General features: G+C 53.6%; 6 protein-coding genes and 1 pseudogene across 7 annotated transcripts, besides 1 other annotated feature; 3 read left to right on the forward strand and 4 right to left on the reverse strand.

The window, feature by feature from the left end:
• Positions 1-1,744: 1,744 nt before the first annotated feature.
• Positions 1,745-3,632, forward strand: NCS57_00553700 (uncharacterized protein; the record flags this gene model as incomplete). Its single annotated transcript, XM_053055456.1, has 6 exons — positions 1,745-1,818; positions 1,952-2,136; positions 2,200-2,550; positions 2,605-3,043; positions 3,386-3,555; positions 3,607-3,632. The coding sequence occupies 6 exons, from the start codon at positions 1,745-1,747 to the stop codon at positions 3,630-3,632; spliced, it is 1,245 nt and encodes a 414-aa protein (XP_052914411.1).
• Positions 3,633-4,336: 704 nt separating this feature from the next.
• NCS57_00553800 (uncharacterized protein) lies at positions 4,337-8,519 on the reverse strand (the record flags this gene model as incomplete). Its single annotated transcript, XM_053055457.1, has 2 exons — positions 4,337-4,616; positions 4,675-8,519. The coding sequence occupies 2 exons, from the start codon at positions 8,517-8,519 to the stop codon at positions 4,337-4,339; spliced, it is 4,125 nt and encodes a 1,374-aa protein (XP_052914412.1).
• A 1,428-nt stretch (positions 8,520-9,947) lies between these two features.
• NCS57_00553900 (F-box domain-containing protein) lies at positions 9,948-11,985 on the forward strand (the record flags this gene model as incomplete). Its single annotated transcript, XM_053055458.1, has 4 exons — positions 9,948-10,357; positions 10,416-10,593; positions 10,647-11,752; positions 11,811-11,985. The coding sequence occupies 4 exons, from the start codon at positions 9,948-9,950 to the stop codon at positions 11,983-11,985; spliced, it is 1,869 nt and encodes a 622-aa protein (XP_052914413.1).
• A 387-nt stretch (positions 11,986-12,372) lies between these two features.
• On the reverse strand, positions 12,373-14,024 carry NCS57_00554000 (Ubiquitin carboxyl-terminal hydrolase; the record flags this gene model as incomplete). The annotated part of the gene is made up of 5 exons (XM_053055459.1): positions 12,373-12,923; positions 12,982-13,384; positions 13,434-13,533; positions 13,586-13,680; positions 13,728-14,024. 5 exons carry the CDS (start codon positions 14,022-14,024, stop codon positions 12,373-12,375), a joined length of 1,446 nt encoding a protein of 481 aa, XP_052914414.1.
• Positions 14,025-15,296: 1,272 nt separating this feature from the next.
• Positions 15,297-19,346, forward strand: NCS57_00554100 (annotated as a pseudogene). Its single transcript has 3 exons — positions 15,297-15,932; positions 15,986-18,209; positions 18,259-19,346.
• Positions 15,297-19,346: a sequence feature.
• Positions 19,347-19,989: 643 nt separating this feature from the next.
• Positions 19,990-21,096, reverse strand: NCS57_00554200 (uncharacterized protein; the record flags this gene model as incomplete). Its single annotated transcript, XM_053055460.1, has 1 exon — positions 19,990-21,096. The coding sequence occupies one exon, from the start codon at positions 21,094-21,096 to the stop codon at positions 19,990-19,992; it is 1,107 nt and encodes a 368-aa protein (XP_052914415.1).
• A 2,745-nt stretch (positions 21,097-23,841) lies between these two features.
• Positions 23,842-25,954, reverse strand: NCS57_00554300 (uncharacterized protein; the record flags this gene model as incomplete). Its single annotated transcript, XM_053055461.1, has 7 exons — positions 23,842-24,281; positions 24,341-24,539; positions 24,600-25,439; positions 25,495-25,635; positions 25,697-25,769; positions 25,821-25,837; positions 25,895-25,954. The coding sequence occupies 7 exons, from the start codon at positions 25,952-25,954 to the stop codon at positions 23,842-23,844; spliced, it is 1,770 nt and encodes a 589-aa protein (XP_052914416.1).
• Positions 25,955-27,460: the final 1,506 nt, after the last annotated feature.

Raw genomic sequence — 27,460 nt, forward strand, 5'->3', positions numbered from 1 at the left:
GTACCAGTCTGTCTGCAAGAGAGAATACGGATTGGATTGGATTACATGGGCCAAGAACTAGAATCACGTCACGCAACCGTCTCATCCGTGCTTGGCCGACGACAGCGAACAGACTTGAGCATCACGGCCGGGGCCCAGTCGGTCGGGTCAGATCCAAAAAAGCAGGTCTTGCGTCAACAAGAGTGAACTCTTTAGATGGAGGCCTATCCCTGCACAGCCTGGAGACGAGCGCTGAACCGTAACGGAGACCGTTTAGGGCTGTGCCGGTTTCCCAGATTAGATGGTGCTCCCGGCGGCGGGACGAGACGAGACGAGGTTTATCGCCTACCTAAGTTACGTGCTGTGCTGTAGGTATTGTCCACCGCCACCGTCACCGTTCTTTTGGACTCTTGCTGCTTGCTGCTCCATCAGCTGGCGGGGAGGGGCGCTTCCCAGCGATGGGGATCCGGCCGTATTTCCTCTTTGGGTGTCGGCTGGCGCTTGAACTGTGCCTCCATTGCCAAGCTGTCAAACCCGGCGGCGGGCAGGGCAGGGAGAGAGAGAAGGAGAGGACTTCATGTGTTGTTGATGTGGAATATATTGGATCTAAAAAGGGCGTCGAGATCCTTCTCTTTTTTTTTTCTTTCTTTCTTCTCATTCTTCAGCAGCTTGGACTACAATAACAAGACTCGACGCACTGGTTGCAGGGTCTCTCCTCACATAATCAAGCAATCGCCTCTGGTCATCATTACACACACCCCCAACAAAGAGACCAAAACAAGAAAACCCGCCAGAAAGTTCCATCTTTCGGGTTACGGCATTTCTCAGCATCAAAGGACTGAACTGAACTGAACGTTGTCTCGTCTCGGTCTTTTTGCTGCCGGAGTTACAGCATCTTTTACAAAACCGAGGCCAGCCTGAGATAAACCTTACCTGCCTCTTAGACGCCCGTCAGACTTTGGCCGGATAATCAGGTCGACGCCCAATCTGCAACCACACCCCCCCCTTCCCCGTCTCCCCTCATCACTCATCCTATCCTCATCCCCCCCTGGCTTATTCGCTTTTTACTCTCTGTTTACTACAACTCACTTCTTGGCTTCGGACGCTGCTTCTGCTCTTAAAGATTCTGGACCCTCCTCGATCTCTTCCTTCATCCTCTCTCATCCCATCCATCTATCAACCGTTTTGTCTCCCCCGCCTTCAGCTTCAAAGGACGGCCGTGCACCACACCTAGCAGCCAGTGTCTCGATAGCTCTAGCTGCCTCGAGCAAAGTCTCCATACCTACCTACGCCGAACCCTTGATCTTTGGACCCTTTTGACACGCCTCGGCTCTTCTCCTCTGGCTGCAACTGCCCCGCAAGCATCCATCAGCAGCGTCAAGTCGCATCACGTACGCACGCACGCACCCGCTGCTCACGGGGTTCCACGCGCGTGCCCACCCCAGCCAAGGCCCAGCCCAGACCAGCCAAGGGTACCTCACCACCACGCCAAGATCCGGTCCCAGGCAAAGTACCACGCCTTTTGCCGTTTCCCGTCCTCTTGGCGCCTGTCCTGTCCTGTCTAGGTACAGCACGGTAGGCTGAGCTTGCCAGGACCCCGTCCTTCGTCTTCGACGGCACTCTTTTCTCAACCTCCACCAAACCCGAACCCGAGTCTGAGCCTGACAATCGACCGACAAACCGCGCCGTGATATCCGCCCTCGACAGCTTCAATCCTCAATCGCATCTCTCCTCCAGCACCGACTCTATCCTCTCCAGCCCTGACATGTCGGGATACCCGGGCTACAACTCTGGCCGCTACGGCCCGCCGCAGCCTCAATACCAGGGCAATTATTACCCGTGCGACTCTCCATTTCCCATCTCTGACGCTGCCCAAAAAATGCCCCCATCCCCCGCATTCTCGCCTGTCGATCATGATGCCTCTTCCCGTCTCTGTTGCAAACATTGCCCGCTAACTAAGCTTCCTCGATAGACAGCAACCCTCCTACGGCGGCTACCCGCAAGGCCAGCCTTCTCCCCAGCCGCCCTACGGCTATCACCAACAACCGCCTCCCCAGCAACAATACTACCAGCAACCCCCTCCTCAGCAGCCGCAGTATGGCCAGTACCAGCAGCACCAGCAGCACCCACCTCAGCCCAACTACCAAACACGACCTGGTGCGTCTTTCATCCCCCCCAATGTCCGGCTGCGACTCGATTAGATTGTTAACAAGTCTTTAGGCGGCAGCGGCGGCCCTCCTCCTCCTCCCTCAGCGCCTCAGCAGTTCGGCCACGGCGCCCCCAACAGCTATGCCTTCAGATACTCCAACTGCACCGGCAGGAGAAAAGCCCTGTTGATCGGAATCAACTACTTTGGCCAGCGCGGCCAGCTGCGTGGCTGTATCAATGACGTCCGCAACATGACTGCTTACCTTTCCGAGCATTTTGGCTACAAGCGGGAGGACATGGTGATCCTTACAGATGATCAGCAGAACCCCATGAGCCAGCCAACCAAACAAAACATCTTGCGCGCCATGCACTGGCTAGTCAAGGACGCCCGACCCAACGATTCGTTGTTCTTCCACTACTCAGGTAAGTCTCTCTGTGGCGGCTGAGGCCCTCCACCTTGCTGACAGTCAATCGCAGGTCATGGTGGACAGACAAAGGATCTCGACGGTGACGAAGACGATGGTTACGATGAGGTCATTTACCCCGTCGACTTCCGACAGACGGGCCACATTACCGACGACGAGATGCACCGCATCATGGTTCGTCCCCTCCAGTCCGGTGTCCGTTTGACAGCCATCTTCGACTCGTGCCACTCCGGTACCGCCCTCGACCTTCCCTACATCTACTCGACACAGGGTATCCTCAAGGAGCCCAACCTGGCCAAGGAAGCCGGCCAGGGTCTCCTCGGCGTTATCTCCTCGTACAGCCAAGGCGACTTGGGCGGCGTCGCCAGCAACATCTTTGGCTTCATCAAGAAGGCCGCCAACGGCGACGATGCCCGAGACCGCGCCCTCCGGACAAAGACGTCTCCCGCCGACGTTGTCATGTGGTCTGGCAGCAAGGACGATCAGACTTCGTGGGTGCTCCCTTTTCCTCAATCATACCCTAATTACCAGATGATCCCGGCTTGATCACCTGTCTTTTGTTCATGGTTCTGCTTTCTTGTTGTTTCTGGGACAGGTTCCCCGGTTATTCATGTCAGCGATGGCGCAAGGCGTTCTCAGACTGGACTTTGATGTATTTAGCTTTTAATGATTTTCATATTCTCGGGCACGCCCCAGATGTCAAGTGCAGCCTCCTTGCGAGTCTGTATTTTGGCATCTGGGGCGATGGGCTACGTTGGATCGGCAGGCCTTTGGGCATTTCTTTTCACCTTTATTCCATGCCAGCAGCAGCAAATTGCTAACCATACTTGCAGTGCCGATGCTACCATCGCTTCTCAGGCCACTGGCGCCATGTCCTGGGCCTTTGTTACAGCGCTTAAGAAGAACCCTCAGCAGAGCTACGTCCAGCTTCTCAACAGTATCCGTGACGAGCTCTCAACACGCTACACTCAGAAGCCTCAGCTGTCTTGCAGCCATCCTCTTGGTATGTCTGACTCAAACCCTTCTCTAGTGTTCATGAGCTAATGTGGTCCAGACACGAACCTGCTGTTCGTCATGTAATGGATAGGGCATTTCCCTACCTAGTAGCATCCCAATGTATCGCAGCCCTAAGCTAGGAGTAACCATGAGCCATAAGAATCCTATATACTCTTACCTGACTCTTTTCCTAATTCCGAGGGGCTAAAAGAGCCCAAGGGTTCATCATCCTTATCATGCATGGTGTTTAACAATGGAGGGGATTGACTGGTTGGACAAAGGCTGGCCGAGCGACGTCTTGGAATATGAGGCCGGGGGGAGGTTTATAACGATGGGCGGCTGTTTGTAAAGCTTGGGTGTTTTGTTGTGTTTTTTTTTTTTGATGACTTGTTTGATGTGTTTCTCAAGATGACGAAGTGCTGGATGTCATCTTGTGGGTTCTTGGCTGCATGTTTATATGGTTCGGTTCTCGTACAGCGATGGATGAAAAGAAAAGACTCCAACATTTTTTGAATGAATCAAAATGTTAATTCATTCATACTGTGCCTGTGCCTCTTTGATGCTTTAACTCGCTTTGTCTCCAAACGTCCCAGGTTGGTATCCATAACAACACCCGTACCCAAACCGCCCAAATCCATTCCCTATCAAGGACTCGCTCAGAAACAAACAAACTGATAAGACAGAATTCCTCCTATTCCACCTTGAAACACCCTCACCCATGCAATGCAATACAGTTTCGCTTTTCCTCTTGCCGTTTCTTAACTTGGTAGATATACATTATCGTGTCTTTATGCCTCGGCCCTGACAACCTTGAGCTGACGGGACCGCTTCACCTTGCGCTGCTCCTCCTTGGCGGCCACGAGCTTCTTTCGGACAGTCTCCTGCTTTGCCCAATCCTTCGCTGCCAACCGGGCACGGGCGATGAAGCGTGCCATGACGAGGAATGTTCGGAGAGTGGGTTTGGTGGTTGATGTAGAAGAAGTGGCGTGGCTGGGCAGGGAGAGAGCCTTCTTGTTGCCGAGAAGGTTGACCCGGATATCCTCGAGTTCTCGAAGCTGAGCTTTGTTGCTGGGAGAAAGTTAGCAAAAGTACAGAGTTAAAGGGAAAGAGTAAAAGAAAAACGTACCAAGCATTGGCAATGTCAAGCTGTAGTTGGAGGAACTTCTTGGCGTACGCAGCATCAGCTCGTAGGGAAGCCTCTCGCTTGAAACGGGCTTGCATCCACTCCATCTGCATCACAACACCTCGTAGCTCCTTCTTGTGACGTTCCTCTGCGCTCTCGGCCGCCCGGATCACCGTCTCCAGAGCCTGGTCCGCCCCGTCGATGGTCTCCTGGGTCTTGAGGTCCGCCGAGCGTCGTCGCTCCGAAGCCTCGGCCTTGGCGGCGACGGCCGTGGCCTTGATGCGCTCGAGGTCCTTTTGCAGCTTCTCGGCGCTCATGCGGAAGGCGGCTCGTTCGCTGCGCGCTCGCTCAAGTTTGCGGCGGAGTGAGGCCTCTGAAGCGCTGAGGTTGTCGATGAGCTCCTGTTGCTGGAGGACGTCGTGCTCCAGGTTCTCCATTTCCGCCTTGATCTTCCGTACCTGTCGATCTTGCTTGTTCAACAAGGTGTCCGTCTGTTGTGCCGCCGCGGTATTGCGTTCTCGCTCTACCTTGCTGATCTGATGCTTCAGTTCAAGGAGAGCTCTCTCGTGTTGTGTTGCCACCTCTTGAGCTTGCTGCTCGGCATCTTCGAGGAACTCTTCAAGCACCATCTTCTGGTCCTCGGCATCCGCAAGCTGATGCTTCAGCTCCTCGAGATCCCGTTCGTGTTGCGCCACCGTATCGGCAAGCTGGCGTTTCAGTTGGTTGAGAGCCCGCTCGCGTTGCGTCGCTATCTCTCGAGCCTGGTGTCCGGCCTCGTCGAGATCTATTTCGTGTTGCGCCACTGTGTCCGCAAGTTGATGTTTTAGCTCGTTGAGAGCCCGGCGGTGTTGTGTTGCTGCCTCTTGGGCCTGATGCTCGGCATCCTCGAGGAACTTCTCAAGCTCCGACTTCTGCTCCTCGCTGTCTGCAAGCTGGTGCTTTAGTTCAAGGAGGGCTCGCTTGTGCTGGGTCGCGATCTCTTGAGCCTGTTGTTGTCCGGCATCCTTGAGAAGCTTTTCAAGCTCCAACTTCTGCTCCTCGGCATCGGCGAGCTGGCGTTTTAGTAGGTCGAGAGCCCGCCTGTGTTGCGTCGCCATCTCTTGAGCCTGCTGCTTTCCAGCATCCTCGAGAAGCCTTTCAAGCTCCAACCTCTGGTCCTCGGTATCCATAAGCTGGCGCTTCAGTTCGTCCAGAGTCCGTCGGTGCTGTGTCGCTATCTCCTGAGCCTGCTGCTTCCCGGCATCCTTGAGAAGCCTTTCGAGCTCGAGCTTCTGCTCCTCGCTATCTGCAAGCTGACGCTTCAAATCATCGAGAGCCCTCTTGTGCTGTGTTGTCGTCTCTTGAGACCGTTGTTGCCCAGCGTCTCTGAGGAGCTTCTCAAGCTCCAACTTCTGCTCCTCAAGCTCCGACTTCTGCTCCTCAGCATCGGCGAGCTGACGCTTTAGTTGGTCGAGAGTTCGCTTGTGCTGCGTTGACATCTCTTGAGTCTGCTGCTTGCCAGCATCCTTGAGAAGCCTTTCAAGCTCCAACTTCTCGTCTTCGATATCTGCAAGTTGATGCTTTAATTCAAGGAGGGCTCGCTTGTCTTGTGCCGCGGTGTCTCGAGCCTCTCGGGCCTGCTGCCTGGTATCCTCGAGGAACTTTTCCAGCATCGACTTCTGGTCCTCGGCGTCTGTGAGCTGATGTTTGAGCTTCTCGAGTTCCAGTTCGTGTCGCGCCAGCATCTCCTTGGTTTGCTTCCTTGAGTCCTTCATCGCTGCTTCAAGCATCTGGTCCTCGGTACCGGCAAGCTGATGCTTCAGTTCTTCAAGATCCAGTTCGTGTTGCGTTATCAACTCATCGACCCGCTTCCTGGAGTCCGACAACGCTGCTTCGAGCTCCAACTTCTGGTCCTTGTAATCCGCAAGCTCATGCTCCAGTTCATCGAGATCCAGGTCGTGTTGTGCCGCCATCTCCTTGACTTGCTTCCTCGATTCCTTCAGCGCTGCCTCGAGCTCCAACTTTTGGTCCTCAGTATCTGCAAGCTGATGTCTGAGTTCATCAATCTCCAAGTCGCGTTGCGCTGTCACATCCTTGGCTTGCTTCCTGGACTCCCTTAGCGTTGCTTCGAGCGTCGACTTCTGCTCTTGGAGATCCTCAAGTTGTCTCTGAAGACGCTGGGACTCTGGGCCGGTAGCCTCCTCGAGGACTTTCTTGAGCATAGACTTTTGCTTCTCGGCATCTGCAAGCTGGTGTCGTAGTTCGTCGAGATCCATCTCGTGTTGCTCCACCATCTCCTCAGCCTGCTTCCTGAAGTCCTTCAGCTTTGTTTCGAGCGTTGTCTTCTGTTCTTGGACATCCTCAAGTTGCCTCTGAAGATGTTGGGACTCCCGATTCGACCGGTCCAGGTTTTCTTTCATGCTCTGCTTGAGACCTTGAATCGTCTCCTTGGCGTCCTTGAGCTCATCCTTTAGCTGATCGTTGTCATGGGCCTTTTCTTCTAGCGCCATCATTTTGCGTTGAGCGTCCTTCAGCTCGTCGCTATGATCAGCCTTGCTCTCCAGCGCCAGCATCTTGCGCTGAGTATCCTTGACCTTCTTCTCTGCTTCGGCCACCTGATCCCTGAGGCTGTCCATCTTTTCCTTGAGATCCTCCACTTCATCCTCTCGTTCGGTAAGTAGTCGGTCCTTCTCCTGAAGATCGGCTTCCAAATCGCCGATGTCGTCCTGCAACTTTTCGACCTGATCGTTATGCTGAGACTTTTCCTCTAGAGCCAGCACCTTGCGCTGGGCATCGTTGGCCTTTTGTTCCGCTTCATCTACCTGGTCCTTGAGGCTCTCCATCTTCTCCTTGAGGTCTTCGACTTCGTCCTCTCGTTCGGTAAGCAATCGGTCCTTCTCCTGGAGGTCGGCTTCTAGGTCTCCGATGTCGTCCTGCAACTTCTCGACCTGGTCGTTGTTTCCTTGTTGTTGGTCAAGCTGACGCTGAAGATCTTCAATGTCTGCTTCACGATCATCTATTAGCTGTCGTAGCTTGTCCATCTCTGCTTGCTGGCTCTGATCGCTGTATTTTCGTTTGGCCTTGTCCTGAAGCTCCAGCATCTGCTGGCGATAACTCTCGAGGTCCTTCTCGGCAGTCGTCAAATGCTTCTTGTATTTGTGGAGCTCTCTCTGCATCGTGACCTTGTCGACCTTGAGTTCGGTGTTCTCCTTGAGGGCGGCTTCGCTAAAGCCAGGCCCTGCTTTCCGAAGCGCCTCCTCGAGAAAGTGAATCTTGAGCTTGAGACCAAAGTTCTCCTTCTCGATCCTGTCAATAACATTCTCTTGTTCCCGAAGCGACAGCTGGTTGCCGTCTTGGAGAGGGCCCTTATCGCCTCCTCTCCTCCGAGGAATCGCCAATGGGGTCGAGGCAGCGCTGGTGGTGTCGATCTCGGGGATTGTGTTTTCCATGTAGGACTGATTGCGCGACCCTGTGTACATGGACGTGTCCCCGCGTGGGACAGCAGTGAGGTCGCCCTCATCGATTCTGTCTAATGAGGGCGTGTTCGGCACGTTGTTGCCATTCTCTTTTCCGAATCGCCGCACGCTGTTTCTCGTGGCTGACTTGAGTAAAGGTGTAAACTCGGCGCCTCCGACGCTGGGAGGGAGATTTCTGCGGTCGGCCAAGGGCCCTCTCTGACGCGGGGTGCGAAGGTTGATGCCGTTGGAGCGGCCATTGCGGAGTTGTTGGAGGAGGTTACCCTCCTTGGCTGGTGACTGGAAAGACGCCTCTTGTGAAATGTCGGCAAAGTCGGGCTGTCGACTGAGGTAGGTGGCATCCCCAATGTTTGTTCGCGGGGTGTCGAGCGCGCCGCCGCCAAAGTCGGGCATGATGGCGGTAGTGTGTGGACTGCAGTTGAGCTCTAGAAATACTGCGTAGGATTGAGGCAGATCATGCCAGAGATGATAAGCGGTCGCTCTATGTAGAGCGTAAAGAGTATCGCTTCGCCTCGCCTCGTTTCGCAGCTGGAGTTATTGTTGGTGATAAAGAAGGATCAAGATACGCTCGTGGGCTGGGCTGGGCTGGGCTGGTGCAAGCAAAGAAGATGTGGAGAACGCGCTGGTTCCGAGCCGACCTCTTTAGACCAGGCGCGTTGTTGTTTACTTTGTATCCCTTTTCGGACTAGAACGAAAACAAATCCGGGAGTGGGGTTGACGGAAAGGCTTATCCGTATGTGATTGGATAGAGCTCAGTACGTGGGTCTTGTTCCTTGGCCCCAGCCTGAGGACAGTGCAAGTAGTAAAATGCTTGAGCTGTTAGTTCTCGACAATTGGAGGAAAATTTCATCTTATATCTCTTGCAAAATGTAGTTGAGTTCAAGGATACTTTGCTGAGACCGTCGTGGTGTAGTTTTCTGCAACTGCAAACTTTATTGACATGGGTGCTATTATATACCTGAAGCTTGGATATGAATTTTAACTTGTCTTGCTCCTGTGTCAATGCTGCGTAATGTCTGTCAGTGTATGAAGCCTCTCCTAGGCCCCCAGTAAGGCTTCACAACATTCGCTTCAAAAAGAATATGAGTTTTAGACAAGAAGGCTCTTTACCGAGATCTTTTTGGCATGGAACAACACAAGCACGATGGTAATCAAGGTTAGTGAATAGTGTGCTTGCCTTTCCCATTGCAAGGATCTTGTAAGTGAGAGACTGTTGGCATTGGCTGTGACTCGGCATCATATGGCCTTGCTTTTGATTCCAAGACCCGAAAGTAGCCATTGAGTGTTCTATGAGGCCTTAGACAGGATTGAAGTTGGTGCTTGAACGCTCTAATCGTGTCTACGGTCATTGGGACTCTGATTGGCTTGAATTCGTAAACAACCTACTATTCATTCAAGCCAATCATCATGTCTCACCGGCTCATTCAACCCCATCTTCATTGTGCTGAATCTCAGATCCCCGCACAAAGTAAGCAGGCTCCGATATCGTCATACCCCCGGTAAATATATTGCTTTCGCCCCACCCGAGCCAGCAAACAATGATAACATCGTGCAACCGGATGAGGTGAGAGGGCGTTTTTGAGGGCCAGGGGAGGCGCAATGACATATTCGTGCTGTTGATCGACAGGCCAGCCCGTGGTTTCTTTGTACTCGATATCAGAGAGGTCCCCCCCAAAGTCAGCAATCTCCCTCACACCTGCCAGCGAACCCAGGCTTTCTTCCCCTGCAAGGGTCTTGCTTTTTTTTTCGTGTCCCATCGCACCACTTCACCGCCTGCCGCTCCATATATCCCCTGGGGATTGCCTCATCGACAGCGCCGCCATGTCTTTTTCGCAAGTCCCAGATGAAATAATACAGCATCTGCTCTATTACATTTCACCCGAAGATACCCTCGCCAGCTTCCAGCTCATCTCGCATCGTCTGAGGCGGCTGGCCAATGAACCTCTTCTATGGAGATATCATTGCCAGAGCAACTTCAAATTCTGGCACCCAGAGCATCGCTTCCATCAGCGGCTGAGGGATAGGGCGCCCGCGACCCCGTGGAAGAAGCTGTTCATCATTCGCAAGTGTCGAAATGCTCAGATTAACCGTCTCTTGGATGAGATCCTTGCCACCAAAGTTGGCCGGCTAAGGAGATTCGAGAAAGTCTGCAGACTTGGCTATGACGCCAAAGACTTTCTGCTGGAGCAGTGCGACGCCGATGATTCCATTGATGATCATCTGGCGCGACGGTGAGAGCCTGACGGGTCACAACCGAAGCTCCACATGACGCTGACACTCGTATAACAGATACTACAGCGGAGCACTCTTGGATAGCATCCATAGAAGCCTCGCTGTTGAGGAATGGCACAAAATACAAATGGCAAGTGCTGATCCTGGTGCCCATCCTTCGGGCTTCGATCTCGAACGAGTACTAGGCGCCTTTGATTTATTTGTGCTGCATGACCAACCAGGCGATATTGACGATGTATGTGGTTGCATTTTCTTCCTTCAAGCTTCTGTATTAATGAGATGGATCAGATTGGTCGCATCCTTGATTCCAAGGCTGCCGAATTCCGCAACAGTAGGCCAGATATCGATGTCTTGACAACGCGGCAAAAAGCGTTAGCACTGAACCGCTGGCTTCGTATCAACAACCTCACAGGTTTGCAGCACCCCGAGCGTTACCGAAACCTGAGGAACTGTCTTATCGGCCAGGCACTGCGCCATGAGGATCATGACTCCATCCCCATCATCTCCAGCGCCATCTTCTGTTGTATTGCTCGGAGGCTGGGTCTGCATGCTGAATGCTGCGCGTTCCCAACTCACGTTCACGCTATAGTCTTTGCGGAGCAGGGCAAAACTCTGGAAGGCGCCCCTGTTTCTCAGCCCAATGTGCCCCTGGAAAGGATGTACCTTGACCCTTATGGCTCGAGCGAGGAGGTGCCAATGGCCGACCTGCAGGCCATGCTTGCTCGGCTGGGATGGCAGACGAGCACCGATGTCTTCCTGGCTCCCGTGAGTCCTATTGCCATTGCGACGCGGACGGCGCGAAATATCAGAGCTACGGCTGCCCGGGTGATGGAGGCCCGAGACCAGGCCGATCCCGGGCTCACACAGCTCATTACGGGCAACGACAGCACCAACATTGACGCCGCTCTCTACTCGGCGCTGTGGGCGTCCCTGCTTCTTACGCCGGCCGACGCCTTTGAGTGGGATGAAGCTTTGGAGCCCTTCCTGAACCGGTTCGCCAAGAGTTGGTGCGAAGACGCCTGGCTGGTTGAGAAGTACATCTTCCCCCGATACGATCGATTTGGACCCTTCCGCGAGAGATTTATGAGGAACAATCCCCGCAGATGGGACAACCCGCGTGAGGTGCTTGGTCTCATCGACGAGCTGGACGAGCTTGCGCCCCCGGTCCTGCGCAGGAATGGAGGGAGGAAGCAGCCGGTGCTCTACAAGATCGGGCAAGTCTTCAAACACCGGCGGTACGGCTGGATCGGTGCTGTCAACGGTTGGACCGACCAGGGTACGCGAAGACTGCCCATGCCACACACCGTGGCCATTGACGAGACGCTCGACGATAACAGCGATACAGAACTACCGAACCTGGTGCGTCCTCGCAACCGGACGTTTTACACGTGCGTGTAAGTAATGACCCTGATGTTGTTCTGCTGTGGCGCGCTTGACCTGACTTGACAATAGCCGCACATCAGGACCCGAGAGGCACGTTGTCGCTGAAGACAACATCGTCCTCATCCAAGACCCCAGCGAGGTCCCCAAGAGCCTCTTCCCGCAAGCTGGCAAGTTCTTCAAGAGATTTGACGCCGAGACGTGCAGCTTCGTGTCCAACATCACGGAGCAGTACCCCGACGACTGAGAAGACCAGGTTCTCCCCCTTTCGCGTCCCCGTTTGCTTGTCCCATTTCCTCATTTCTCTCCTTCAGGATGTTTGTACGGTGTCCAGCGACAAGGGGGGTTTCATCTTAGACGTATCGAGGGAGCTTGGCTGGCGTTGGAAAAAGGGATGATTTGGCGTTTGATTCAACTCATAAAAGCGAGGCTGGGGGGTTTATTTCATGGTATATAATGATTGAAATTGGCATGTTTTCTTCAAGTTTGAGAAGTGATTAAGTTGTTCGACATGCATTTATTCGTTACTGGACAACCCCATGTCCGTCGAAGCCAATGGTCAAGAATCTTCCAAAACGAGTCCAGTACAGTGAGTTCCAATACGTGATGCCAACATGGACCCCTTACAATAACCTCATGATGCCTTGATGACGTCCTCCAACACGCCCTTCTCGGCAAGTTTGGTCATCCACTTGTGCAGGGCAGGACCAAAGTCTTTCTTGCGGCCCTTGACGCGTTGTTCGTCATCCGCTTTGGACATCAGTTCTGCGCGGTACTCGCCCATTGCGGCCTTGACTTCTACGACAAGTTCCTGATGCAGTTCATAAGCAGCACTGGTGTCGAAGTCTGGCTGCTTGATTTTCGCTCGCAAGTCTCCGGGAATGTCCAAGTTGGTGATGTCCTTCGGCTTGAGATTGAACTCGGCAAGGCGGCTCTCATCTCTAATGTCGAGAGGATTTGGCTCGGCGGAGGTGAGGTCTGAAAAGGTAGAGTCTGATTGCATTTGAGTGTGAAGATGGTGAAGAGACGCAGCGGCGCGTGCAATAGTTTGTGTGTGAGCGGAAAGGGGGCTTCGACAAAGCGCAAGGAGGTTGAAGGAGAGCTGGTTCTCTTCGTACTGCAGCATCCGACCTTCGATTTGGGGCCTTGCGACAGTAGTCCAATCGCCACCTTCAGGTACAGGATCTATGTGAAAATGGTAAGCGAATGGCTGTTGTAATGACTTCTGTTCATAGATACTTACCCAGCCTGTTCGGTTTACTTTGAAGTCCGTCCAGTTCCCAGACATATCCGCCTGCAGGAACGTAGGCGATGAAATGGAACCCATAGTCTGACTTGACCTTTTTCTTCCTGGTGGGCGCTCTCTTCCCTTTCCGTGGCGCCGCACGCTTTCTTGCCTTTGTGGTCTTGGCCTCGGAAACCTCGTTTTCCAAGCACAGATCGGCGTTAAGGTGATCCATGCGACGGGTAAAGGAGTTGTGGATGGTGCGGATGAAGGTATTCTTGCTGAGCTGATGGCCTCGGAGGGCAGTATTGAGGTGTCTAGTCGATTCCTTGAAATCTTGCAGCTTGTCGCCGAGATCAAGACCGTCGGCGTTCATGACGATATTCAGCATGGCGACGGTCGCACACGCATTGTCAGTTGTCTGTCCAATGTGAGACCACGGCTGAAGCAAGAGGTAGGCATCGACTTACTTGGTTTGCGAACCACATGTCACTTATATCCTCCTCTTCGTTCACCTGATCGTATCCAGGGACATATTGGAAGAGAAAGATTAAGCCGTATACTGGTTGCCTGCAGATGATGAGCGGGAGTTGGGAGGGGCAGTGTGACGGGGCAAACTTGCGGTAGAAGCGCCAGAGAATCTTGATCAATTGTGAAAATCTCTTGCGCCTTGACGTCCTTGACACCGAGATCTCGTAGAATGATGTTGAAAAAGGCCTAAAAGGTCAGATTTCTGAGCGCACCAAAGGACACCAGGCACTTACCGGCTCCGACTCGAGGGCTATCCACCCCTCCCACTCTTGGATGTCCTCCTGAGATAGCGGCGCCAGCGCCTCATTGAGGAGTAATTGTCCAGATTCCTTGCTGATGGCATGATTCACCTCGTTGGCGGCCTCGCTAGCCTTGCGCTTTGGGTTTCGCCTCGGTTCGCCCATCGTCCCTGGCGCGTCGGCAGTCTTTAGAGGCTTCGCGGCAAGACGCCGAGACCGACGCGGAGGAGGGGGACTTGGTTGAGCGTCTTTGCACTGCGGCGGCTTGTCAGTTTGTGTCTCATGCTCCATGGTCATTTCGCGCAGTAGATGTTCGCCGGGAGAGTGAGGAAAAGAGATCGGTAGCGGAGTGGAAGCTGGCACCGTCGTGAAGTAGCACATGGAGGGTGCTTTGGTACCGAGCGAGGCGGCTTCAGATTCTTTGTTTGATGCTTGTACGCCATACTCTTTCGAATAATTCATATCGAGGCAGCCCCCGTCGTTATCCATTCGTTTGCATGTCGGGGTGGTCAAGTCGCCGCCCGAAACCCCAGGCATTCAATCAATCAACCGCAAGGCTCTCACAGCAATAGGGCAGGTGTCACACACGACACAAAGAATGGTGGCATCCGCCTCGAATCATCATGAAATGAGAAAGTGGAAAATTTAACTTACAATTGTTATGTCTAGGACACTCTCAAGCTGGCCCCGTTTGAGCTTGGTCTTATACTTCCAGCTTGTGTATAGCTCAGGTGAGCTTCAGCTCCTTTGCGATGATAAGGATGTTTGATCTGCATAGGGACGAGGCGCGAACAAGACTGAAACGATGTCGCGGCATGAAGATGATACCAACAGCGGTGTTAGTTAGGGGATATCATATACTGGAAGCTCTGCCGTGGCACGCGATCATGATTAAAAGAATGAGCAGCACCTCCTGGACGTTGAAGGGAGCTTGCCCGTTTGCTTGGTCTGAGGGTGGAAACCCCATGGCCTGGTCCAATCACATGAGAATATTTGTTGTTTCGAGCGCGAGCTTGCAGGTGGCCAGCCAATCAATTGGGGGACAAGAGCTGCAGCAAAAACGGCCGGTACCTGACTTACCGACGAGATACTCAATCACTCACCTGAAAAGGCTTCAATGCTAAGTATTTATGAGTTCTTAATGGAGCTTTCATCTTATCTATCCCACGAGTAACCTGTGCCTGAAGGGTCGATATGTAGGTACATCTGATCGCCAGTACCTTCACTGTACCTACCTAGGTACCTAAGGTGAGGAACAGGTGCTTAGGTAGGTATGATTTCGCCATGAGCTTTTTTGACAATCGGTGGAGAAGAAATGGAAGAATAATGTATATTTTCTGCTCTTTACCGTATTTTTTCTCTTTCGTTTTTACTTCGACATAGTGCTTCCATGGCCTCCATATCATCAGGCGCATGACCCTGAAGCTGGACTTGGGTACCCCTGCCAGGCACTGCTGGTGCCTTAGCTCAGAGGTACCTTAGCTAGGCGCGTCTCGACGTGACGCATTAGCTGGAGGTCCCATAGGCTCTCAAAGGAATTTCCATTGTCCGCCCGTGAAAACTACATTCAAAACATCGACCGCCAACAACGCACCCGCGCTTCTTCAACCTCCACGACGCGCAACAAATCCGTCGTCCTCTTGCGCCCCGATCGCCCAGGCTGCGACTTCGCTTGCCTTTCCATGCTTTTCTTTTAGTTGCTGCCTCTTTACTCCCCGGAATGCGAATGCCATGAGCGCATCGACTCCCCGCCTGCGGTCTGGGTTTCCAGCTACCCCAGCTACCACCGCTCGACGATATCACGATCAACAGCAAACTCCTACCTCGACCGGCTCGACATCTTCTGCAAAGGCACCGAGGTCTCCCGCTCTGCCTCTCGCCCCCGAAAATGTCCAAGCGCACGCCGCCGCGAGCCAGCCTGTCATCCCCTTGACCGTTCTCGATGCCCCCCAGCAACGACTCTATGCCTTTGGTGTTTACGTCCTTCTGTGGGCGTGGAAGCTCTACGACTGGCTCCAGGTTCTCGAAGATGGCGATACTTCTTGGTTCCTATTCCTAAAATGGATCTTTATCGACTTTGCATTTCTTTTCGGTGTTCCAGAGCTCAGGATACCATGGCTCGAGCTCTCGCAGCCCGTTGTCACCACCGTCTTTTCTCTACACCTTGTACTCAACTATATGCTCATGTTTAATATTCCGGTAAGTTGCCTAGGTCACGGTCTGATTGTCTCAAGACTAATTCGTGCATCTAGATCCCGTGGCAATCGTGGCTCCTCGGCTTCGTCAAAGTCCTCTACGACCGTGAAATCTCCATCTCCGAGCGCGGTGTCAAGGTGTCGAGCATCCTCAACAACCACTCCCTCATTATGGGAAAGCAAATCATCAACATCTTGCCTGAGGGTTCCGCTGTCCTCAATCCTGAGGGAAAGCCATTCTGCTTGACCACCAAGCCTCGGAACGTTGCGTCCTTGCCGATTTATTTCAACGCCACCATCCCTGCCGAAATCGAGCTCATCCGAATCGACCTCGAGACAAACAAAGAAGAGACGATCAAGATTTCGCATCGTGAAGTCGGCAAGGTGGCCAAGCAAATTCGAGAGCACACCGCCGACCAGACCACTTCTGGCTTTCAGTGGGACTACCCGGTTAAGAAGCCAGGCGTCTACCGACTTGGAAAGGTTTTGGATGAGTACAAGCTTGAAGTTCAGCGGACCATCAAGGATACATACGTCGTGCCCTGTCCCCAGGCCAGAATTAGAGCTTCTGAAGACAACGAGCGCTGTATCCAGGACCTTTCCAACCTCGCACTGGACGTATACGGCACGCCTCCTCTGAAGATTCTGTACAGCCGTACGATCAATGGCAAGGATCACAGCTTCCACTTTCAGCATCTCCAACCTGATGGCTTCTCTTCGCCGCTTCTTGGCGCCTCCTCAGGCCTTGTTCCAGAGGATCCAGACGACATCTCGTGGGTCAGCCCACGCAAGGTCACTGTCGGCCTCAACGAATCAATGACATCCTCGGGCGATTGGGAATATTCGGTTGATGAGGTTCACGACGCCTTTAACAACGTGGTCAAGTATGCCGAAACTAATGATCAAGGCGAAAAGTCCAAGTCAAAGGCCCTGACCCGCCAGTTCAAGGTCAAGGAGCGTCCCAAGGCCCGTCTCGATGGTTGTGATTTGCGCAACCCCGTCAAGGTTGCCAAAGGAAACACCGCTAGACTTCCTGTTAGCTTCTCCATGGCCGGCCCCAACGATGACACGTCGTATGAGATCACTTGGGAGTTTTCCCCCATTGATTCCCTCACCAACAGCGGAGATCATGGAGACGAGGTGTCGGTTGGAAGCTACTCGGCTAGAAATGGCAAGGACAAGCCCTTGGTCTCAGAGCCCGGTCTGTACACTTTGAAGTCTGTGTCCAGCGGAGCTTGCAAGGGTGAGGTTCATGAGCCCTCTTCCTGCCTCCTTCTGAACCCCTTGGAGCCCTCCCTCTCTATCCGCTCAGAGGACATTCCCGACAAATGTGCCGGGAACTCTATCGGACTCCGAGTGGATCTAGATCTCGTTGGTACTCCTCCTTTTGTTGTCCGGTACGATGTCGTCACCGATGGGCATGTTGACAGACAGGTCCATCGTGTCTCGGGGCTTCGATCTCAACTGGAGTTGGTACCCAAGATGGCGGGTCGCCACAAGTACGTCTTCAAGTCTATCGACGATGCTATCTATCAAAATCTGCCTCTCAGTGGCGATGACAAGGTCTTGGAGCAGGTTGTCAAGCCTGCAGCCTCGGCTATGATTGCCAGCTCTAGCAAGACCATCAGCGCCTGCTTGGACTCCGAGGTTGAGCTTGATGTGGTTCTCTACGGCGACGCCCCCTTCAATCTGGAATGGGAGATTGTTCATGACGGAAAGCGAAAGTCGGAACGAGTTACGGGTATTGAGGAGAACACGTTCAAGATCAAGACGGCGACACTGAGCAAGGGTGGAGAGTACATCCTTGCCTTGAGCAGCGTCCAAGACACACGTGGCTGCCGAACCTTCCTCCAGGATCAGGTCAAGATCGCTGTCCGACGACAACAGCCCCGGGCTGCCTTTGGCTTTGTTGAGCACAAGCAAAAGATCATGGCCGTCGAAGACACGCCGCTGCGCCTGCCTCTGCGTCTCCAGGGAGAGCCCCCCTTCAACATCCAATACAGGAACCTCGACGGCTCAGGCGAGGTGATTACCAAGCAGGCAAAGAGCGCCAACGACTTCCTGCTCGTCAGGACTCGAGGTACCTACGAGCTGATTGAGGTTCGTGATAACCAGTGTCCTGGATCTGTCGAACCCTCTGCATCAAAGTTTGAGGTGGATTGGTTCCCGCGACCTGAGATTTCCCTCGTCGAGTCTGCGAGCATCAGCCCCAGTGATGGTCTATTTGTCAAAAAGGACGTCTGTGAAGGAGACATCGACGGTTTCGAGGTCAACCTCAAAGGTAAGTCGAATTTGTTCATGTTCTGGCCCAGTTTTCTAACATATTGCAGGATCACCTCCCTATCATGTGCAGTACGAGGTCAGGCACAAGTCATTCCAAGGCTCCAGCGCCATCAGCAGAAAGGAATTCGATGCTGCCCTCTCCAAGGCAGCCATCTCAATGGACACTGTCAAGGCCGGCGACTACACGTACAAGTTCTCGGCTCTTGCGGATAATCTCTACAACAGCGACAAGAACTTCAACCCTCTCATCATCCAGCAGCGGGTCAATGCCAAGCCCTCGGCTGTCTTCACGAAGCCTGGGCAGTCGTTCAAGTATTGCATGGAGGAGCAGGAGCAGGAAGACAAGATTCCCCTCACTCTCACCGGTGTTGCCCCCTTCTATGTCGAAGTTGAGATCAAGCACCAGGCTGGTTCTCCTCCTGAGACCTACCGCATCCCCTCTATCGACTCTAACTCGTATGGCATGAGAATTCCCCGCCAGCACCTCCGTCTTGGCACACAGCAGGTCCGCGTTCGTACCGTCCGCGACGCCCGTGGCTGCCAACGCAAGTACGAGATTGGCGGACCTTCGGTTCAGATTCAACTCTTCGAGGCGCCATCGATCTACCCTCTCGAGTCCCGACGCGACTACTGCGTCGGTGAGCGTATCGCTTACACACTCTCTGGAACTCCTCCTTTCGATATCACCTACGACTTCAACGGTAGATGGAATGCGAAGTCCCAGACAACCAACTTCCGCCGTATCGCCGAGAAGCCTGGCGAGTTTACGATCACTAGCATCTCGGACAAGGCCAGCGAATGCCGTGCCGCCGTCAACATCCCCAAGACGATTCACCCAATGCCCAGCGTCCAGATCAGCCGTGGCAAGCAGTCCCGCGTGGATATCCACGAGGGCAATGAGGTGGACATTCTGTTCGAGTTTTGGGGCACACCTCCTTTCGAATTCACGTACACGCGTAGCACCAACGCCAAGAAGGGCCAGCGCAGCTCTGTCCTCGAGACGAGACATGATGTTTCGTACGAGCACAGCAAGGTGGTCAAGGCGAGCCAGGAGGGTACGTACGAGGTTGTGGCCATCAAGGACAAGTACTGCTCGTTTTCGACGCTGCAGGTAGAGAAGAGCGAGAAGAGGTAAACAAACGAAGTAATGGATTATTTGTATGGGCCAGAAATAGTTTGAAAATCGATGGGTTGGTTGCTCGACTGTAACTTGCGCTGCCAGGGAAGGGATAGGTAACGACGAGGGGGGACAACGAGTTGTATATATGCATCTATACCATGGCACGGCGTTTGATTAGGGACAGATTATGTTGAATAGTACAATTTCTTAACATGGGTGTTCTTGAGGTCATTGTTCAATCTCATGATAAGTCGATTAGGAGTGTTCTCCTTGTATGGGTATCTTGTTGATACCACACAATACTATCTATACGACAAGCATAACTGAGTTCATGTTCTAAAGCCATCGAAATATACCTTGGGTTGGTAGAGAAGATTACCTACCTACTCAGGTAGATGCAAGTCTGAACCTTCCATTTCGTATCAACACAAATAAGGAGGGAAGGGAAGGGGCGCAGCACCTGCACCCGGATTCTGCCTCTTACATAATCCCTGGAGATAACCTCAAGTTTGTTTCAACTTCTCTCCTCCATCATTAATTCATGCTCTCTCGTAATTGCGTTTTCTCTTTTCCGGCACTAATCACCGCCTTGCTTTCTCACATGACCCTTTCTCGGCCTTCCTCTTGCACCGCGATTGAAAGGCACCCCAAGATACCCTTACTTAAAGCTCAAGACGTGTTTCGATGTTGTGGTAACTGTCGGATCAACAGCTTCCTCTACCGACTCTCGAAGAACGAGCAGCTCATATGTCACGATAATGCGGCACACGATGGCACTAGCCATTAGGCGTGCAACAATGGACAAGCTGTCGTTGATTGACACGAACTGGATACTGGAGAAGACCATAGTGCCAAATATGATGTGGCAGGCTGTGGCTATGGTGGTGACGAGGGACATGGAGAAGAAGCTCAGCGACTCGGGGTGAACGGTGAAGATGATCCTGGAACGTCGGGCCATGAGGTCGACCTGACCCTTGGCCACACTCACTGGCCAGGAGCCCCGTGTCATCTCCTCATCGACCGACTTAACCTCGGAAGACAGTCGCATTCGCAACGCTATGCCAGCCATGAAGTGGATGAAGACGCCGAGAAAGGCCCAGAGAAGGGCCAGGTATTCGGAATCGGGGAGTACTATGAAGATGGTTCCGGCTCCAAGTCGATAAGTCAGTTCTGTGATGTTTGCGATGGAAGCACCAGCGAGGCAGTATGATATGGCCGTGATGAACGGGTCAAGTCGTCGCATGGCGTCTGGCCGCTGGCGTGATCTTTCCCTGAGACTCTCGATGATGGAATTATACTCGGACGATCGGTATGCGTTGAGGGCAGGCGAGCCGACGGCGAGGGCAAAGGCAAGCAAATGGCGACGACCAACAACCGACACCATGGCAGTCTCCTGCGGCCTGACGCCGAGAGTCGCGATGATTGTGGGTGCAAGGCCGAGGACGATGGCAGCGGCAGACATCTTGGACTTGATGAACTCGGGGGTATGATCGAAGATGCACTCAACCATCTCCCTGGTCATGGTTACGTCGTTCTTGAATATACGGAGGCCCGGGCTGACGTTGGACTCATTGTGACGATCCTGAAGATATAAGGCGTACGTCTCGGAGCAGTTGTTATGGATGATTTCTTGCAGACCGCGGTTGTAGGTGGAGTAGAAGTGTTCCATCGGGTTGCTCCACGAGGCAGAGACTGGGGTGACGAGCATCGAAAGGCTCAGGACCAGGAGGGCCATGGCCTGGACGAGATTGCTGTGGCCAGCCATGGAGACGACGACTGCTCAAGTTGGTGGCTTGCTTCGACGGCGGGTTGAGAAGACTGGCTTGCAGAGAGCACGAACCGATGCCAGAAACCTTTAAAGAATCAACACCAGGGCATCAGCTCACAGCCAGCCCTACGACACTGCAACTAAAAATATCGATCAGCCCAGCGCAGCTTGCAACCTAATCTGGACAGAAGTCTCCGCGCAGATGCAGTTCTTCCCTGCACGGAGTAAGCAGCTGGAGCAGCTGCAACGGAGCACATCCGAAAGAGGCATTGTGCTGCGACAAGACGCGGCTATGGCGAGGCGACTATTCGAGAGCTCATGAGTATGTTGATGGATGCAGCAGCTAGTCTTTTGCTCCAAACCCGAGCGTTTCATGTCCTTGTCTGGTCAAGTTGGGCACGTCCACCGACAACTGGGGGCATTCAGCCCTATGGCGGCATTGACTCATTTGGGGCATTGGCTGTTCTGCGTGTTGTTGCTGAGAGAGAGAGAGAGAGAGGGTTTGGCTGTGTAAAGGGCCAGGATGAGGTGATTCATGCTTGTCAGCTCCTCAGCCGCATGATGAATCTCCACTTGGACTTGACCTCCCGCGCGCAACGAAGAGCAAAAGCTTGTCGAGGTTTGCTTCCATCGCAGGAGCTGGGTCGGCAAGCGATGGACAGAACATCATCTTGGGACATGTTCAAAGCCAGGCTGGATTGTTCGAAAGGAGGGAGCCGAGATCCAACACCTCGCGCTCTCGGTACGACCAGACTGGACCAGCCCAGGCATGTCTGAATCCCGATCCGCGGATCGAAATGTCTTTGATCTTGGACGTCGATGACGTGTGGGCAGCGACCAATTCTTCTAGAATCCCAAAGGAAAGGACCAAACCGTTTCACGCAGGACCATGAGCTCCGCCCCCCTTACATCTGTGGAGAGACCAGTTCACGAGCATCAGGTTCAGAGCTGGAAACCAGCTGATGTTATACGACGCCGGAGGAGAATGGAATTGGCCCATCCCTGCAACGCTTACCGCGCATACTGAGCTGTGGTTCTAGGCCATGCTACCATGCCGTCACGGTCAAATCCTCGGGTCGTGGTGACATATCACCCTCCCTGGGGATACACTTGCGTTACCCTCAGGTCCAGGATCTCGACTAGCCTTAGACCAAACGCCATGTTGGGTTTATGTGTGTGTGTTGGACCAAAGCAAAAGCACCCGACCCTTTCCGCCTGGCCATGACCGACTGGACGCCAGAGTTGTACAAGAAGGAAAAGACCCCAGCCTGGAACAGAAAGGGACAGCCCTTGAGATGCAGGAGGAGCATCTAGAGCTCATGCTAGCAGGGTCCTCGGACGATTATGATGACGCAGTCGACGTCATTTCCCCATTTCAGCACGCCCTGGCCTCTCGGTAGTGCTGTGTCTAGAACTTCTAGCTTCGAAACCAAAGCAGAGTCGACGACACCCCAACCCAGGAGGATCCAGGGGGATCGACATGATGGAGGGTCGCGTTGTTGATTGTTTGTTTGCACTGCCACCACCCGATTTAATGCATTTCTCCTCTTTGAAGGTTTGGTTGTGTTAACTGGGGGGTGGTTTCGGGGTGATACAAAAAAGCCACTTGGGATGTGTCAACAGCCTGGATGTCACTCTGAGGTTCACCAACAAGACACGTATTTTACGGAACAAGAGATGGATCAGAAGACAGGGTTCATCCATACAATTGTCAGCATGGGCAAAGTCGACAACCGAGAACCGGGGCCCAGACGGAAAAGATTACAGTTCACGACCCATCATGCAACGGTCCAGCCAAGCGAACAGGCAGAGCCGTTGATACCCCCCGTCCAACGGCGGAACTACAAACTACCGGTGCAGAGAAGTAGCTACCTAGCCGATTAGTTAGCAACTGCCTACGCAATCAGTTAAATTCCCTCTTTCTTGGCGAGCAGCGAAGCGGGTGCCACGGAAATCCGCATGTCGAAACATCCATCACCAACCCCACCCGTCGCGACGGTCCAGAACTCGATGGACCTGCACCTCCCTGTGCCACACCTGGACAATCCTGGGAAAAAAAGGCAAAGGGACCGTTGCTAAACTGCTACGTACTGCGACGAGTGGCAGGTATATATCGTTGCGACCGTCCGTCCGATCCGTTCCTTGCAACCCTCCTGTTCTGTCAACTCTTGTGTATATCCGTCGACCAACACTAAACAGCCCAGGTATTGGCCTATCCGACTATTCGAGGAATTCGACATTTGACACACCATGGCAATCTTGCTTCGCCTTTCACGGCCCATCTTTTGCTCATCTCAATGTCAATCCGTCTTTGAATCCATCAGGGCTGGCAAACAGCCCCTCAAATGGTAATATAATGATATTATACGCAGGTATCAAACAAGTGTCATCAGGCATATACCCCGAAAATCGATCCATATACGCGCCGTCCGTCACTTGCTCGCAGACGGGCAACTCGCCGACCCGCCGCTAGCAGTCAAATAATCCCAAATTCACATCCTCCTCTTTGCTAAATGCCATCGTCATGACCCAAACGAATCAAGAGACTTTCTTCTCTGAATCACAGCAGCTACGACAAACTCTTTCTCCCCAGAGATCAGACCTGACCAGACACATCGGCCCACGACGGTCATGGTTCATGCCATTCGCGCCTCAAACGCCATACTCCTCATCATGTAGTCAAGTGTGCTGCATGTACACTTCGACAAAGATCAAACGACGCAACCCATCCGAAACAAACGCTTACACGTAGGTGCGCTGTCGCTTTTCTGGCGGACTTTGGCCATCCATGCGCCCCTGGCTCGGCGCGCCTTGCGAGATGCCTCCAGGAAAGTTGGCTCGGGTTGCGCTGGCCGGTGTCAGGCCGTAGTTGGCTCCGTTCACCATGCCGTATCCCTGATCCATTCCTGTCGTCATAGGCGAAGCCTGAGGCATCTGTCCGGGCGACCACGTCGAGCCGGTCGCAGGGGGCGTGGGAGTTGTCTCGAACTTGAACGTTGTTCCGCCGGGCGTCGTCAGGTTATTGGGAGGGTTCATGTATCCTGCACCGCCCACCACGTATCCCGAGCCGGACTCTTGTTGGGTTGAAGGGTCGTAATTCTTGAGGAGATAGCTCAAGTGATTCTCGACAATCTTCTGCATCCCACTCTTGGTGAATGGCTTGGCCAAAACTCCGTTCATGCCTGTTCGCAACCTTTATTAGCCCATGTCTGCCGAAAGCCTCATTCCGATCTATGCTTACCATGCTCGAAATAGCAGTGGACTTCGTCTGACCGAATGTTGGAAGTCATAGCTACGATGGGAATCGCCGGGCAGTCCTGTCGAATGTACATGGTTGTCGAAACACCGTCCAGTCTGGGCATGATGATATCCATAAAGATCATGTCGAAATGATCGCGGCCAACACTGGTAACCCTGCTATACGCCTCGGCACCGTTTTGCTATTTCAACAGTCAGTCAGGTTCAACCGAAGGGCAATATCGAGAATCAGAGTCACATACAGCATGCTCGACTTCACATCCCATCGACTTGAGGAACTTGATACCAATCTTGGCGCAGGTCGGGTCGTCCTCGACGAGGAGAATCCGTGGCTTCCTCGACGCCCACATCAAGGCAGAGTTGCTAGAAGAGTTGGAGCTTGTTTGGGACTGAGCGCTGATGGGTTGGGGAGCGGGCACTTCCTGCATGGCATTGCCGCTCGAATCATTGGGGATCGCGTAGGGGATCTTGTGGATGTGATCCGAGTGGAAGGGGTCAATGCCGACCGTCTGGCCGACAGGGTACACGGGATATCGGTTGATATCGTTCATGGGATCGTGCATCATGGGCATGGACGCCTGCGGAATCACAACCGCCGAGTCAGCCGGAGATCCATACACGCCCTGGAGACGCTCAAGCTCTCGGTCAGCAATCTGATCCGGTGTGACGCTGGACAGGAGCTCACGGGCTCGTCGCAGCTCAGGCGCCGACTCATCTGAGCCATCCAGAGGTGAGGTGCCAACGTTGAGGTGCATCGACTGCTGCTGGTGGCGATTGCCAGAGGTGGAGAGGAAGTTGAGCATCTCGTACTGAGACTGCTTCTGCGCGTTCAGCATCTTTTGCAGCGTCAAGACCTCGTTTACAAGCAGTCGGTTGGTCTGGGAGACCTCGGTAAAGAGTTCCTGGAGCTGCTGCACTTGTTGCTGCGTGGCCGTGAGTTGCTCATTCATAACACTGATGTGGTGGCTAGTTGTGAAATCCTCCGTCGCCTGGGTCCTACGAGGAGCTGGCGCTTTTCGGCGGATGTTATCCAGGTCATCTTTGCTGCCGACTCTAAAGTTGGGATGCTTAAACTCGAGCGTCTGCGCGCATGGTTAGCGCGAGGGATGAATCCTTCAGTGAACAGCTAGCACTCACGTTGGCGCCATTTGAGGCGGATCCGCTGTCATTCGTCTGCCGGACTTTGTGAAAATCGTACTTGTTCAGCTGGCGGACAAAGCTCGCCATGTTGCTGTGCTTGAAATGCTTGGGAAGAATGGAACGAGTGAATTTTTCATTCTAAGTCTATTAGCGTTTCGTCACCAAGATCGCGTGCATATATATGGACGGCATGGCATACCTCGACAACCACAAATGTATCGCCGTCCTTGCCCCATCGAGCAACATCTTGATGGGCTGGATCCTCAAGCATTCTTAACTTGGTCAGTATTATTCATAGTAGGACGCTGTGATTGTAGCCATACCGATACAGCTTGCGAACCTAGAAAAGGAGTATTAGTTGCCGTCCAGTAGACATATCGCCATCCCGTTCACTCACAAATTCGCTGGCATTACTGCCACCAACCCCAGGGGTTGGGGTCACATCTCCGCCGGACATGGTTTCGATGCGATGGGGTTGTTGATGATCGTGCGCGATGTGATGCTCTCAATATAGATGATGGTTGTTGACCAGATACTTCGGTTAAGAGTCGAGTCGCCAGTCGAGGTACCCGTTGACGAAGAGCCGTTGAGCCGAGCCGAATCGTCGTCCGTCGTTATCCAATCGAGAGTAGAAAAGAGGTCGAGGAAAGTCGGTGGTTGTCTGTTGGCGAAGGCGATAAATTGGAACACGCTAGAGGGCGAGCGGTGATGACCGCAGCAAGGACCGGTGACGAGGATCGAGGGGGTTCAAGATCGACAGTCTCGACGCGCTGGCCGCGAAGGCGAAAGGACGGGGCAGGACAGTGCAGTGCAGAGAAGCTGTGGCAAAGCGCTGCAAAGGTGAGGCGCCTGCTGGGGGTCTCGTCGCCGAGAGGTTGAGGCTGCGATGCAGGAGAGCCGTCGCAATGGCAAGAACAAGGACAGGAAACGGAGGACGGAGATGGAGATGGAGAATGGGGAACGGGGACAGGGCCTGAGTTGTATCTCAGCAGCATCAAAGTTGGGCGTGCGTGTGGGCACAGGCGTGAGTGGAACAGAACAGCCTGAGCTTGGCTGTCCCAGGATGGGATGGGATGGGATGGGATGCGCCGGGCTGGGCTGGGCAGCTGGGGGGGTTATTGTGACCTATCTCATCGCCCTGTCGAGTGGGCATGGCACAGTGCTTCGTACAGCCCCCCCTCTCTTCCAAGTGGACGGCGACTCTCGTGGACACTCACTCAGCAGCCCCAGCCAGAGCCAGCCCATGCCCAAGCCCAGGCAAGACCTCGAGAGCAGAGCAGATTTGGCACTTCCCATTCCCACTTCGGCTTGACCAGGGGTCGCTGGGGGGCCCCTGGGGCCTGTGCTGTGAGCAAGGCGAGGCGCATAGGACGCCCAGCGGAGCGGCAGTAAAGGAGGGAAAAGCTTGAGTCGGAAGGAGCCCTTCCGAGGACGGCTAGCGTCGAGCAAGCATCTCTGTGGGAATGGAGCCTTATTGCGCGAACAAGTTTGGCGGCCGTCGCTGGGGTGTCGCCTTGACGGGGCCAAATCCATAGTTTTGGTCCATCGCGCGCTGACCATTGTCTCTGGTTGGCTGGTTGCACTGAAGATCGCCCCGGACTCAAGTGGGTGGCGTCCACCATTGCCCACCGTAGCTGCTTAGACATTATTAGTTTGTGAAGACTTTCGGTTGTTGAGATGGGAAGCCCTGGAAGCATATCCATCCGCTACCGTCCTGGTCTCGGCGCCACGCTGATCGTTATTGCGCAAAAAGAACAGCGAGGCCGCCATTTCCATCGTCTTCAGCTCCAAGCCTCGGATCCCACGGCGTGCCCGTAAGGTATTAACGCGTCCGTCGAATTGTCCTGTCCTGTCCTGTCCCTCGGCTTGGACCCCGATTGTTTCCGGCATCACATTTGTCCCGAGAGCAGACAATTTTGTCTGCCTGGTTTCACCCACTCCAGTGTCGCTCATCCAACCGCTG

Source organism: Fusarium keratoplasticum, chromosome 4, assembly GCF_025433545.1.
Source record: "Fusarium keratoplasticum isolate Fu6.1 chromosome 4, whole genome shotgun sequence".
NCBI lineage: Eukaryota > Fungi > Ascomycota > Sordariomycetes > Hypocreales > Nectriaceae > Fusarium > Fusarium keratoplasticum.